The sequence below is a fragment of the Quercus lobata genome, chromosome 7, assembly GCF_001633185.2.
Source record: "Quercus lobata isolate SW786 chromosome 7, ValleyOak3.0 Primary Assembly, whole genome shotgun sequence".
Lineage (NCBI taxonomy): Eukaryota > Viridiplantae > Streptophyta > Magnoliopsida > Fagales > Fagaceae > Quercus > Quercus lobata.
In genome coordinates, this window is record NC_044910.1 from 13,617,765 (window position 1) to 13,632,607 (window position 14,843).

The 14,843-nt window shown below is 31.9% G+C and overlaps 2 protein-coding genes across 2 annotated transcripts; both read right to left on the bottom strand.

The window, feature by feature from the left end:
- Window positions 1-3,552: 3,552 nt before the first annotated feature.
- LOC115951394 (F-box/kelch-repeat protein At3g23880-like) lies at window positions 3,553-5,007 on the bottom strand. The gene has a single exon (XM_031068613.1). It carries the CDS (start codon window positions 4,868-4,870, stop codon window positions 4,262-4,264), a length of 609 nt encoding a protein of 202 aa, XP_030924473.1. The 5' UTR covers window positions 4,871-5,007; the 3' UTR covers window positions 3,553-4,261.
- Window positions 5,008-10,826: 5,819 nt separating this feature from the next.
- On the bottom strand, window positions 10,827-11,885 carry LOC115951632 (F-box protein At3g07870-like). Its single transcript, XM_031068800.1, has one exon. It carries the CDS (start codon window positions 11,883-11,885, stop codon window positions 10,827-10,829), a length of 1,059 nt encoding a protein of 352 aa, XP_030924660.1.
- Between the last annotated feature and the right edge of the window lie 2,958 nt (window positions 11,886-14,843).

A 14,843-nucleotide genomic window follows, 5' to 3' on the forward strand; every position in this document is an offset into this window, starting at 1 on the left:
CTGTAGTCAATGTTGTTCTTTGGTTTTGGGATAGACTATTCTATGTTATTATTTGGTTTAGGACTAGGTTGATCTGTCATCAGGGTGTACCAAATTTAAGTTAGCGATGTGTAAAAATATATTCAAATCAAGGGATTCAAACCCCTTAACATGATATAGCATCACCCCTAGCATTTCCTTGCCCCCTATCTCCCACCATCCAAACATAAAACACAAGAAAAGGATCACGGGTGTTTTATGCAAAACAATATTAATTACCAAGGGATTCAAGATCTAGTTTTGATGTTGGGCTTTCTTGGGACCTTTGTAGGTTACTTTTTTTTATTTTTTTTAACCTCAACTATTATTTAGTCTTAAACTTTCATTTTTTTGGTTGGAAAGTTTGTGGTTTAGTTTTTGGCAAAACTACATTATTGGTTCTTGAAGTTTACCTTATGAGCACAATTGGTACCTCAAGTTTCAAGTGTGCAATTGATCCCTTATGTTTAAGAAGTAACATGCCTCTATAAATTTTTGTGTAAGAAGAGAGTAATTGGCGTTGAAATTGTAAAATACCACTTCAATGGGATAAAAGAGGAGATGGAAAACCAATTTAAATTTAGTCAAGTTCTAAAAATGAGTACTGCTAGTCCTTTTATTAACTTGTTGTTAATATCAATGTGGCTAACGGAATAATGATGTGGCATTTTTTAATTGAAGTGACATTTTTATTAAAATATTGCAAAAATGAATTTACAAGTTAAGAACAAACTAACCGGGTTCCTAGATCAAATCTTTTAATAAGGACAGGGGCGGGACTAGAAATTTTTGTTTGGGGGGGCCGATTTGTGTTGTTAATTTATTAGTTTATACAAACTTTTGTACACATACACAAACACATGTATCTATACACACACACACAAAATTAGTATCTTTCATAATGAATCCTTAAAATTAAATGTTTCATAGAATTAAATTAATCTTTCACCATCTTCCATAGTGAAATCTTTACAATTTTCATTTTCAATATAAGTTACCAAATTGTCTAACATTGTGAGTAAAAAAATTTCAATTGAATTAATAAAGTGTTCAAAGACATAAATGATCCAAAATTTTAAAAAATATGAGAACACATTTTACCATAAAAAATGAATTTGAGAAACAATATGTTCTCTATAACCACTAGACAAATTGGAAATTTTTTTTTAAGAACATTATTTTACCAACTCAAATAGTTGGGGGGGGGGGGGGCAAGTCCCATTTTTGAGGGCTAATTATTAAAATATTAAATATTTCTATATAGTAAAAAAAAATTAAAAATTTTGGGGGGGCCACCTAACATGTAGCTCCGCCCCTGAATAAGGATATCATTAAGATTTGATTTTGGAAGGCAGTGATACTACAGCGGCAGCGACAGAGATGAAGGCAGTGCTGTGGTAGTGACAAAATAACCACAAAGGTTGGAGAGCAAGTTTTGGTTTGACAACCAGTCAAAACCCAAGCAAGGTGTTGCGTGGGGTGCCTTTCTCCCCAAGATATACACTTTCAACACAATCGAAGATTTCTGGTGGTACCTTTCCAACCTTTCTAAACCATTCACTTTTTTTTTTTTTTTTTTTTTGTCTATTTCTTTAATTCATGATCTGGGTTTCTCTTCATCTTTCCCCTCTTTCATTTTTATTTTTGTTTGGTTAAGAAGTGCAAATATAGCTTGATGGCAAAGGAGGATTTTATTTGTTAGATCTAGATAGGTTGTGTATTAATTCATTTTTCCTCATACTAATCAATATTTATACTTGGTTTGCTAGAGTTCAAGTTTGATTAAAAATGCGAACTCTTTGTGCAGATTGTATGATCAAATATTCAAGCCTATTCTACAAAAAAAAAAAAAAAAAAAAAAAAAAAAAAAAAAAAAAAGATATTCAAGCCCAACAAGTTGCTTGCAAATGCTAATTTTCACTTTTCAAAGCTGGAATTGAACCCAAATGGGATAATCCCAAGTGGCTTGAAATTGCAAAAGTCTCACTTGAACATAATATTTTAATAAAATTGAGATAGCATTAAGATTTGATTTTGGAATTGGGAGGGTCTGTTTTTGACGTGTAAATTCATTTTTTAATATTTTAATAATAAAAAATGTCATATTAGTCAAGAAGATGCTCCGTCATTGTTCCATTAGCCACATAAGTAATAACACTAACAACAATTAACTGAAGGGCTAACCGCATTCATTTTATAAACATAAAAGACCAATAATGCTCACTTGAAACTTGAGAGACTAATTGTGCTCTTGGGGTAAACTTTAGAAACTAATAATGTAGTTTCGCCTTAGTTTGTTTAATAAGACAAAGTTTCACTACAAAATTAGTTGTGACCTAAAGGCTACAACTTCTTTTAAAAAAATTAACATTATTACATATTTTGAAAATCTAACCACGAGATTGCATGTTCTTTACACTTTTAACACAAATGTCAAATTTTGTTCCAATCGGATGTTATTATTATATGTTCAATAAACTTATTTTTATGTATAATTTTAGATTTCAAAAACTTACAATTTAAATAATTAATTGTTGTCATAGAAATTGATCTTTGATCTTTGGGAAAATTTGAAAGTACAAAGGATATAAGAAAAAAAAATTTAATCCAATTCCAAATTTATCAAAATTCACGCCCAATAAAAAAAAAAATTAAGTGAAATTGTAGACTTAGGCTACAATCAAGTTGGAATCCAAACTTTATCCTTTAAAATAAGAGCAACATGGTAATTTTTAAATTTTCTAGAATGGCTTGTAATGGGCCATTTTAGAGGCCCATGAGCCTCATTTTGCAATTCTTTTTCTACCCCTTTTGATATTGGTAAGAAATGATCCTACTACTACTTAAACCCCCTCTCATGCCTTCAAATCCAATGTTTTAGTACATAGTTAGGTACCATTTGGACCATGATGTCTAGTGCTTTTAGGAAAGATTTAGCAATGATTTATATAAAGATTTTATTCCTCAGACTGATCATCCTTTGGGCTATTTGGCAACAAAGAAATATACAGTAACATGAATACAAGGAAGTAAGTGCTTTATCAACTTTACTAACCATTTAATCCATGGTGGACAGGTGTGATACAGCATTTGAAGGCTTCAAGCAAACCGAGAACCAGCCAAGCCACAAATGCAGCAGTAGGCAATGACACTTTAGGACACCAATGGAATTGGTAAATTCTGATTAATATAGAAAGGATAAAAGCAAAATCCAGCAACAGAGCATTATCAAGAGCTAAAAACAGCCTAACTAGACAGAGCCATCATCCTCTTTAAAGACATGCTTTCAAGAAGGAAGAAATGGAGGACAAGTCACAGATTTTGGAGGACATCGTTGACCTTGGTTGTACCCCAAGTCATTTTGCAAGATGCTACTAAATTAGGTAAGATAGCAGCTAGAAACTTTCCAATCTCCCACTCGAATGTGTAAATCTAATGTTTTGGTTTTCTCCAATAGTATATATAAAACAATAATGATAAAGTTTAGTTTTCAATATCAAAAGTAATACTTTCATGCCTAGAACGAGCCGAAAGAAAACACAACATGCTGGATTCATTTATTCAAAAGTACATTAAAAATAAACATAAATTTCTGACAGCTTAATGAATTTTCCATATGAATTTCAAAAAGTGGTCTACCTTGCTAGAAACCCTAACTTGCTAATTTTCGCATTTGGAAGAGCTGTTCACCTGTCAAGTAAAACTAAACTCTCCACAAAATTAGGTGTAAATCATACATTCAGGCATTGGAATATTTAGAATTTCCTCATTTAAACTATCTGGGTCAAATAAAAAGCTCTGATAGGGGGTAAACCTTTCGACCAAAAGTTCCCCATTGATGGTGCAGCTAAAGAACTCTGCAACCTGTTTCATCGGTACACTTTTTCTAGCCCAAGACTCAACCACACCATACTCCTTCATCACCCATATGTGGCATATGTCACTCATCTCAACTAGATCTTCACCAAAAACAATCAAAGCCAACGATCCCTTGAACATTGCAAGGCGTTCAAAATGCTTTACAATTCCTTCTAAGTAATTTTGAGGCAGCAATATCTCACGGAATCTCTCATCATTGATGTCGAAGGACAAGATGAACTTATGGTCAACTGAAAATGCTATAAAATGCAAAGCTCCGTTAAAACATAATCGGGTTGGGAAATATACCCGATCAACTGATCCATTGGGTCCAGAATCAGAGCCACTAAATGACTCCACCGAAATTACAGCCTTTCTCCACGAATCAGTACTCAAGTGTGTAAATCTCGGCCTCAGCGGGTTTTCGTGTCACTTCTCGCATAGCAAACGTAACTCTCAGAATCTTGTAGTCATTGTTTTGAGGATGATACCCAAATCCAAAAACGGCTCGATCAGCAGGATGAGTAGATAGAAGCTTCTTTAACTTTCTAATGCTTGGGTTCCACAAATACAAAGAGCGTCTAAGATATTTTTCATCAGAGTCATCGTTGATTGCAGCAAGACAGAACACGCCGTTACAGAAGCCAATTATGAGGTTGATAGGAAAGGGAATTTCAAACCTTGAAATCTGGGTCAACGTGCGGTTTGTATTGTAAACAAACGTAGTCCATTCTTGGGAAGATGAAGGATCCAGTGACGGGTAATTTCTTAGTGGCGTGACTAACAGATAACCATAGTTGTTGATGTCGGATAATGAACTTGCTAGATCGAGGTGTTTTGTAATGAAAATGGGGTTTGTGATAGTGGAGTTCCAAGATTGAGAAACGCACCTGAATCGGATTAAGGATTTCACAGGCAGCCGAGTCAGGATGTCGAATACGACGTTGTCAGGAAGAAGCTCGGACGACAGGGACATCTCCGTAGATCGAGACATCTGTGGTTGGTCCGTTTGATGAGTTATCTTCAAATCTGTGGTTCCCGAATTCCGATGGATTCGGAAAAATATACTGTTTTATTTAGGAACGGTCAAATTGGGGATGTTTGGCAGAGTATTTAAACTACCGTTACTTAGATAACAGAAGAGCATCCACACCGATTCAACTAAAATTTTCGTCTATTTTATACTAAAATTCTACTTTTTTTTTTTTATTTTACACTATTATATTTTCAAAATACCCACATCAGTTTATCTATTTTACCAATTTATTCTAATTAAATAATATTATTTAATTTTTCTTTTCTTTTCTTTGTGGTGTACTATTAATAAATTCTTCTAACAATTTCAATGAATTTAATTGAGAAAGTAATGTATTGGAGAATTTGCTCAATTTCCAAGCTTAGAGGAGAAATTGGTTAGTTTCAAAAATAATAGAGAAATTGTAAATTACCCTAAACATAAAAATAAAAAAAAAATAAAAAAGAGGAAGTTTTTATTTATTTATTTATTTATTCCATTTTAAAATTGTATTTCGTCAAATAATGAGTGCTATGTGATTTTTGGCTAAAATTAACTTTTCTTCCATGTGTATTTGGGATCCTTTCATTTTGGTTCTTTGTTTTTGGCCTATTTTCATTTTAGTCACTAAATTTTCTAAGACAGACTCTGTTTCATCTTGTTTAGCTGGGTCACCATTGTTTCATTTTGGTCATTTAAAATATTTAGTTAATTATCTTTTGAGAATGGATAATTAATTGAAATTTAAAATCATCAGTTATACCTTAGCATAATTTGATGATTAAGTGGCTAAAAAAATTGGTTTAAAATTCATAATTATCAAAAAAAAAAAAAAATCAGAAAATCAAAGAAAAATCGAGATAAATATATATATATATATATATATATATATTTTAAATGTCAAAATGCTTATCAAAACTTTGACCTCAAGATAGTATGCCAATAGACACTTAATTGTTTTCATTTGAATTTTTCAACAGATACCTCCATTATTCTAACTTGCATTCTTTTCATATCGCCTTAGGGGGATAGATATTACATATAAGTTGGGATAGCTACGAATTGAAGAGATCTAATCGAAATCTAAAATCAGGACTCCTTTCTCTCTTTTAAAAAAGAAAAGAAAAGAAAAAAAGAAGGGTGACACACAACACATGAGAAACCAACAACAACAAGCAATTGAGAGAGCAAGAGAAAATTAGATCTAAAGCCTTTATGTTGAGAACCAATTTCTTAGGACGGTAAATGAATCAAACCATTCAAAAACAACTTGGGCTCGACTTGATAAAAAGCATGTTCATGTTTTTTTGTTTATAAATAAACCGACCTTGAGCCTTAGTTTTAGGCTAGTTTAATAAACAAGCTAAGCCCAAGCAAAATAATTTGTTCATGAACAAGCCGGTGAGCTATAAGGCTTGATATAAAACAAGTAAAGCATAGACTCCTTTATAGGTTTGATATGTGTTTGTTAAATGAACTCATTACACGTGTCATAATAATAACATGACCTAATTGTGACCATTAACCAGGGATGGACCTAGGTGGGGGCCTAGGCCCCCCTAGCTCAATTTTATTTATTTTTTATGTATTATATATTTCATTTTTAGGTGGGCCTCCTTTCAAAACCTTAGGCCCTCCTTCTCCTCCAATCAGACTAGCTAGTCTAACCCAACTAGCAACTATCCAACCCAAAAACTTAACAAAAACGATAAAAACATTCGCAATGGTGATTGTATTTTAGCAATAAAAAAAGAAAAACTATTTTACCACCAAAGACCCAAAAAACCATGTGTTATTGGAGAAGTTGTAGCTAAAGTTTTTGCAATTATAGTAAACTAGTATAAATACCAATTGATTGTAACAAGTTGTTAAAAATAAAATAAAATATTTTATTAAGATCTCTTTCTTCAATTAAAAAACTCAAATTTTCTCGTTTCTTTTATTATTTTAATAATTTTATATTATTTTAAATGAAGTAGTAAAAAAAATAGAACATTTACCGTTAGGTATATTGTAAAGTGAAGTAGTAAAATAAATAAAGTAATTTTTTAAGATGCTAAAAGTTAAAATTTTTAATATCACTACTGTGAATGCTCTAACTTCAAATAAAAATAAAAATCCAAGCTAGCCTATTATTATTTATTTTTTGTCTTTGTTGGTAGATGAATGTATATTGATGTATTAAGAAACAACGATTTTGTATATTTACAATTTGTTAATACTATATGGATGCTTGAATAATCACTTACTTTACTTCTTTTTTTTTTTTTTTTGAATCACTAAATTGATAACAAAAATTATTACAACATGATAACAATAAACAATACACAAACCCTCTGTATTTTGTAATAATTAAATTATATAAAGTTATATTATATTTATACAGTATTAGATGTAAAAATTAATGGATAAATTTTTTTCTTTTTAATTTTTTACCTTGTAAACTTTTACATCACATACAAGTGCCTTTGCTAATACACCAGATCTCAATCTCATGTAATGACCGAGATTATGAACACCATTCTTTTTTTCTTTTATTATTCTTTAATTTAAAACCACTGCATAGAGGTTTTTGTGATGCAGTTTTGGGCCATTTTTAGCACTGCAAAGTGCAGTGTTGTTTGGCCAAAACAATTTCCACACCTCACTACAATTTTGCAGTCACATGTGCAATGTACAGGGTGAAGTTTGGTAGCTTTTGGGTTGGTATATTTTTCAAGAAGTCATGGTCAATTACTAATATATAATAAAGAGTGTCTACTCATAACTCACAAAAACTCACCCTTTCGTCTTAGAGTTTGAGAATGATCTGTAGTCAGTGTTGTTGTTTGGTTTTAGGATAGACTGTTCTATGTTATTATTTGGTTTAGGACTAGGTTGATCTGTCATCAGGGTGTATGAAATTTAAGTTAGCGATGTGTAAAAATATTTTCAAATCAAGGGATTCAAACCCCTTAACATGATATAGCGTCACCCCTAGCATTTCCTTGCACCCTATCTCCCACCATCCAAACATAAAACACAAGAAAAGGATCACGGGTGTTTTATGCAAAACAATATTAATTACCAAGGGATTCAAGATCTAGTTTTGATGTTGGGCTTTCTTGGGACCTTTGTAGGTTACTTTTTTATTTTTTTTACCTCAACTATTATTTAGTCTTAAACTTTCGTTTTTTTTTTGGTTGGAAAGTTGTGGTTTAGTTTTTGGCAAAACTACATTATTGGTTCTTGAAGTTTACCTTATGAGCACAATCAGTACCTCAAGCAAGTGTGCAATTGATCCCTTATGTTTAAGAAGTAACATGCCTCTAGAAATTTTTGTGCAAGAAGAGAGTAATTGGCGTTGAAATTGTAAAATACCACTTCAATGGGAAAAAAGAGGAGATGGAAAACCAATTTAAATTTAGTCAAGTTCTAAAAATGAGTGCTGCTAGTCCTTTTATTAACTTGCTGTTAATATCAATGTGGCTAACGGAATAATGATGTGGTATTTTTTAATTGAAGTGACATTTTTATTAAAATATTACAAAAATGAATTTACAAGTTAAGAACAAACTAACCGGGTTCCCAGATCAAATCTTTTAACAAGGATATCATTAAGATTTGATTTTGGAAGGCAGTGGTACTACAGCGGTAGCGACAAAGATGAAGGCAGTGCAATGGCAGTGAAAAAATAACCATAAAGGTTGAAGAGCAAGTTTTGGTTTGACAACTAGTTGAAAACCAAGCAAGGTGTTGCGTGGGGTGCCTTTCTCCCCAAGATATAAACTTTCGACACGATCGAAGATTTCTAGTGGTACCTTTTGCAACCTTCCTAAACCATTCACTTTTTTTTTTTTTTTTTGTCTATTTCTTTAATTCACGATCTGGGTTTCTCTTCATCTTTCCCCTCTTTCATTTTTATTTTTGTTTGGTGAAGAAGTGCAAATATAGCTTGATGGTAAAGGAGGATTTTATTTGTTAGATCTAGATAGGTTGTGTATTAATTCATTTTTCCTCATACTAATCAATATTTATACTTGGTTTGCTAGCGTTCAAGTTTGATTAAAAACGTGAACTCTTTGTGCAGATTGTATGATCAAATATTCCAGCCTATTCTACCAAAAAAGAAGAAGAAGATATTCAAGCCCAACAAGTTGCTTGCAAATGCTAATTTTCACTTTTCAAAGCTGGAATTGAACCCAAATGGGATGATCCCAAGTGGCATGAAATTGCAAAAGTCTCACTTGAACAGAATATTTTAATAAAATTGAGATAGCATTAAGATCTGATTTTGGAATTGGGAGGGTCTGTTCTTGACGTGTAAATTTGTTGTTTAATGTTTTAATAATAAAAAAATGTCATATTAGTCAAAAAGATGTTCCGTCATTGTTCCGTTAGCCACATAAGTAATAACACTAACAAGTCACAACAGTTAACTGAAGGTCTAACCGCGCTCATTTTATAAACATAAAAGACCAATAATGCTCACTTAAAACTTGAGGGACTAATTGTGCTTTTGGGGTAAACTTTAGAGACTAATAATGTAGTTTCGCTTTAGTATTTTTAATAGGACAAAGTTTCACTACAAAATTAGTTGTGACCTAAAGGCTACAACTTCCTTTAAAAAAATTAACATTGCTACATATTTTGAAAATCTAACCACAAGATTGTATGTTCTTTACACTGTTAACACAAATGTCAAATTTTGTTCCAATCGGATGTTATTATTATATGTTCAATAAACTTATTTTTATGTATAATTTTAGATTTCAAAAACTTACAATTTAAACAATTAATTGTTGACATAGAAATTGATCTTTGATCTTTTGGAAAATTTGAAAGTACGAAGGATATAAGAAAAAAAAAATTAATCCAATTCCAAATTTATCAAAATTCATGCCCAATAAAAAAAAATTAAGTGAAATTGTAGACTTAGGCTACAATCAAGTTGGAATCCAAACTTTATCCTCTAAAATAAGCGCAACATGGTAATTTTTAGATTTTCTAGAATGGCTTGTAATGGGCCATTTTAGAGGCCCATGAGCCTCATTTTGCAATTCTTTTTCTTCCCCTTTTGATATTGGTAAGAAATGATTTATATAAATATTTTATTCCTCAGACTGATCATCCTTTGGGCTATTTGGCAACAAAGAAATATACAGATACATGAATACAAGGAAGGAAGTGCTTTATCAACTTTACTAACCATTTAATCCATGGTGGACAGGTGTGATACAGCATTTGAAGGCTTCAAGCAACCAAGAACCAGCGAAGCCGCAAATGCAGCAGTAGGCAATGACACTATAGGACACCAATGGAATTGGCAAATTCTGATTAATATAGAAAGGATAAAAGCAAAAGCCAAAAACAGAGCATTATCAAGAGCTAAAAACAGCCTAACTAGACAGAGCCATCATCCTCTTTAAAGACATGCTTTCAAGAAGGAAGAAATGGAGATGACAAGTCACAGATTTTGGAGGACATCGTTGACCTTGGTAGATCATCTCTAGGACAAGGAATTCTAGTTGTACCCCCAGTCATTTTGCAAGATGCTACTAAATTAGGTAAGATAGCAGCTAGCAACTTTCCAATCTCCCACTCGAATGTGTAAATCTAATGTTTTGGTTTTCTCCAATAGTATATATAAAACAATAATGATAAAGTTTAGTTTTCAATATCAAAAGCAATACTTTCATGCCTAGAACGAGCCGAAAGAAAACACAACATGCTGGATTCATTTATTCAAAAGTACATTAAAAATAAACATAAATTTCTGGCAGCTTAATGAATTTTCCATATGAATTTCAAAAAGAGGTCTACCTTGCTACAAACCCCAACTTGCTAATTTTCGCATTTGGAAGAGCTGTTCACCTGTCAAGTAAAACTAAACTCTCCACAAAATTAGGTGTGTAAATAATACATTCAGGCATTGGAATCCTTAGAATTTTCTCATTTAAGGATCGAATAAAAAGCTCTGATAGGGGGTAAGCCTCTCGATCAAAAGTTCCCCATTGGTGGTGCAGCTAAAGAACTCTGCAACTTGTTTCATCGGTACACTTTTTCTAGCCCAAGACTCAACCACACCATACTCCTTCATCACCCATATGTGGCATATGTCACCCATCTCAACTAGATCTTCACCGAAAACAATCAAAGCCAACGATCCCTTGAACATTGCAAGGCGTTCAAAATGCTTAACAATTCCTTCTAAGTAATTTTGAGGCAGCAAAATCTCACGGAATCTCTCATCATTGATGTCAAAGGACAAGATGAACTTATGGTTCCCAGAAAATGCTATAAAATGCAAAGCTCCATTAAAACATAATCGGGTTGGGAAATATACCCAATCAACTGATCCATTGGGTCCAGAATCAGAGCCACTAAATGACTCCTCCGAAATTACAGCCTTTCTCCACGAAGCAGTACTCAGTGTGTAAATCTCGGCCTCAGCGGGTTTTCGTGTCACTTCTCGTATAGCAAACTTAACTCTCAGAATCTTGTAGTCATTGTTTTGAGGATGATACCCAAATCCAAAAACGGCTCGATCAGCAGGATGAGTAGATAGAAGCTTCTTTAACTTTCTAATGCTTGGGTTCCACAAATACAAAGAGCGTCTAAGATCTTTTTCATCAGAGTCATCATTGTTAGCAGCAAGGCAGAACACGCCGTTACAGAAGCCAGTTATGAGGTTGCTATGAAAGGGAATTTCAAACCTTGAAATCTGGGTCAACGTGCGGTTGGTATTGTAAACAAAAGTAGTCCATTCTTTGGAAGATGAAGGATCCAGTGGCAGGTAATTTCTTAGTGGCGTGAATAACAGATAACCATAGTTGTTGATGTCGGATAATGAACTTGCGAGATCGAGGTGTTTTGTAATGAAAATGGGGTTTGTGATAGTGGAGTTCCAAGATTGAGAAACGCACCTGAATCGGATTAAAGATTTCACAGGCAGCCGAGTCAGGATGTCGAATACTACGTTGTCAGGAAGAAGCTCGGACGACAGGGACAACATATCCGTAGATCGAGACATCTGTGGTTGGTCCGTTTGATGACTTATCTTCAAAGTTCAAAGCAAAATCTGGAGCTCCCGATTCTGATGGATTCGGATAAATATACCTGTTTTATTTACAAACGGTCAAGTAAATGTGTCTTTTACCAAGTTTGGTAGAACTCTAACGTACGCTTGCATTTTGGGTTACAGTTAGGTATTGATAAAAAATTTGTCAACAAATAAAAGATTTAATTTTTTTTTTCTTTTCTTTCTGGTGTACTCTTGATAAATTCATCTAATGATTTCATTGAATTTAATTGAGAAAGTAATGTACTGAGGAATTTGCTCAATTTCCAAGCTTAACGGAGAAATTGGCTAGAAATTTTGAATTACCCCAAACATAAACATTTAAAAAAAAAAAAAAAAAAGGGGTAGCATTTTTTATTTCATTTTAAAATTGTATTTAGCCAAATAATGAGTGATATCTGATTTTTGGCTAAAATTAACTTTTCATCTATGTATATTTGGGATTCTTTCATTTTGGTTCTTTGTTTTTGGCCTGTTTCATTTTAGTCTGTAAATTTTATAAGACAAACTCTATTTCATCTTGTTTAGCTGTGTCACCATTGTTTCATTTTGATTATTTTAAATATTTAGTTAATTATCTTTTGAGAATGAATAATGAATCCTTTCAAAAAAAAAAAAAAGAGAATGAATAATGAATTGAAATTTAAAATCATTACTTATACCTTAGCATAATTTGATGATTAAGTGGCTAAAAAAATCAGTTTAAAATTCGTAATTATCTATTTAAAAAAAATTCAGAAAATCAAAGAAAAAGTCAAGATAAATTTATTTATTTATATATTATTTTAAAATGTCAAAATGCTTATCAAAACTTTGACATCCCAATAGTATGCCAATAGACACTTCATTGTTTTCATTTGAATTTTCAACAGATACCTCCATTTTTCTAACTTGCATTCTTTTCTTATCGCCTTAGGGGGCAGATATTACATATTAGTTGGGATAGCTACGAATTGAAGAGATCTAATGGAACTCTAAAATCATGGACTCCTTTCTCTATTTAAAAAAAAAAAAGAGGGGAACACACAACACATAAGAAGCCAACAAGCAATCAGAGAGAGAAAGAGAAAATTAGACCTAAAGCCTTTATGTTGAGAACCATTTTCTAAGGACATTAAATGAATCAAACCATTCAAAAACAACTTGGGCTCAACTTAATAAAAAGCATGTTCATGTTTGTTTGTTTGTAAATAAATAGACCTTTAGCCTTAGTTTTAAGTTAGTTTAATAAACAAGCTAAGCCCAAGCCAAAAAAAATTGTTCATGAACAAGCTTGTGAGCTATAAGGCTTGATATAAAACAAGTCAAGCATAGACTCCTTTATAGGTTTGATATATGTTTGTTAAATGAATTCATTACGCATATCTTAATAATGACATGGCTTAAATGAGACCACTAACAAGGGATGGACTTAGGTGGGGGCCTGGGCCACCCCACCTTTTTTTTTTTTTTTTTTTTTTTTTTTTTTTTTTACGTATTGTATATTTTATTTTTTTAGTTGGGCCTCCTTCCAAACCTTAGGCCCTCCTCCACTCCCAATCAATTTAGCTAGCCTAGCCTAACTAGCAACTATCCAACCTAATAAAAACATTCACAATGATAATTATATTTTAGCAAAAAAAAAAAAAAAACTACTTTACCTTCAAAGAACAAAAAAATCATGTGTTATTGAAGAAGTTAAAGCTAAATTTTTGCAACTATAGTAAACTGATATAAATACCAGTTAACTGTAGCAAGTTGTTAAAAATAAAATACAATATTTTATTAAGATTATCCATCTTCCTTCAATTAAAAAACTCAAATTTTCTCTCTTCCTTTATTATTTTAATGAGTTGTTTATATTATTTTAAATGAAGTGGTAAAAAAATATAACATTTGATGTTGGTGTATTGTAAAGTGAAGTGGTAAAATAGATAAAATAACTTCTTGAGGTGCTAAAAGATAAATTTGTTAACATCACTAATGTGAATGCTCTAATTTAAAAATAAAAATAAAAATCCTAGCTAGCCTAGAATTTATTTATTTTTATTATTATTATTATTATTTGTCTTTGTTGGTAGATGATTGTATCTTGATATATTAAGAAAAAATGATTTTGTGTATTTATAATTTGTTAATACTATATGGATGCTTGAATAATCACTTACTTTACTTTTCTTTTTCTTTTTTTGAATCACTAAATTTATAACAAAAATTATTACAACATAATAACAATAAACAGTAACAAACCCTCTGTATTTCCTAATTATTAAATTATATAAAGTTATATCATATTTATACTATATAAGTTGTAAAAATTAATGGGCAAATTTTTTCTTTTAAATTTTTTACCCCATAAACTTTTTCATCTCATAAAGTTGCTTTTGCTATTACACTAGATCTCAATCTCGTGTAATGACCGAGATTATGAACACTTATCTTTTTTTCTTTTCTTTTCTTTTTGTTAATTCTTTAATTTAAAACTACCACTTAGAGGGGTTCGTGGTGCAGTTTTGAGCCATTTTTAGCACTGCAAAGTGCAGTGTTGTTTGCCCAAAACAATTTCCACACCTCACTTCAATTTTACAATAACATGTGTTGTTCGCTGCAATGTACAAGGTGTGGTTTAGTCAGTTTTGGGTTGATATATTTTTCAAGATGTTATGGTCAATTACTAGTTTATAATAAAGAGTGTCTACTCATAACTCACAAACACTCACTCTATAGTCTTAGAGTTTGAGAATGATCTGTAATCGGTGTTGTTGTTTGGTTTTGGGATAGACTGTTCTATGTTGTTATTTGGTTTTGGACTAGGTTTATTTGTCATCGGGGTGTACAAAATTTAAGTTAGCGGTGTTTAAAAACATTTTTAAATCAAGGAGTTCAAACCCATTAACATGATATAGCACCACC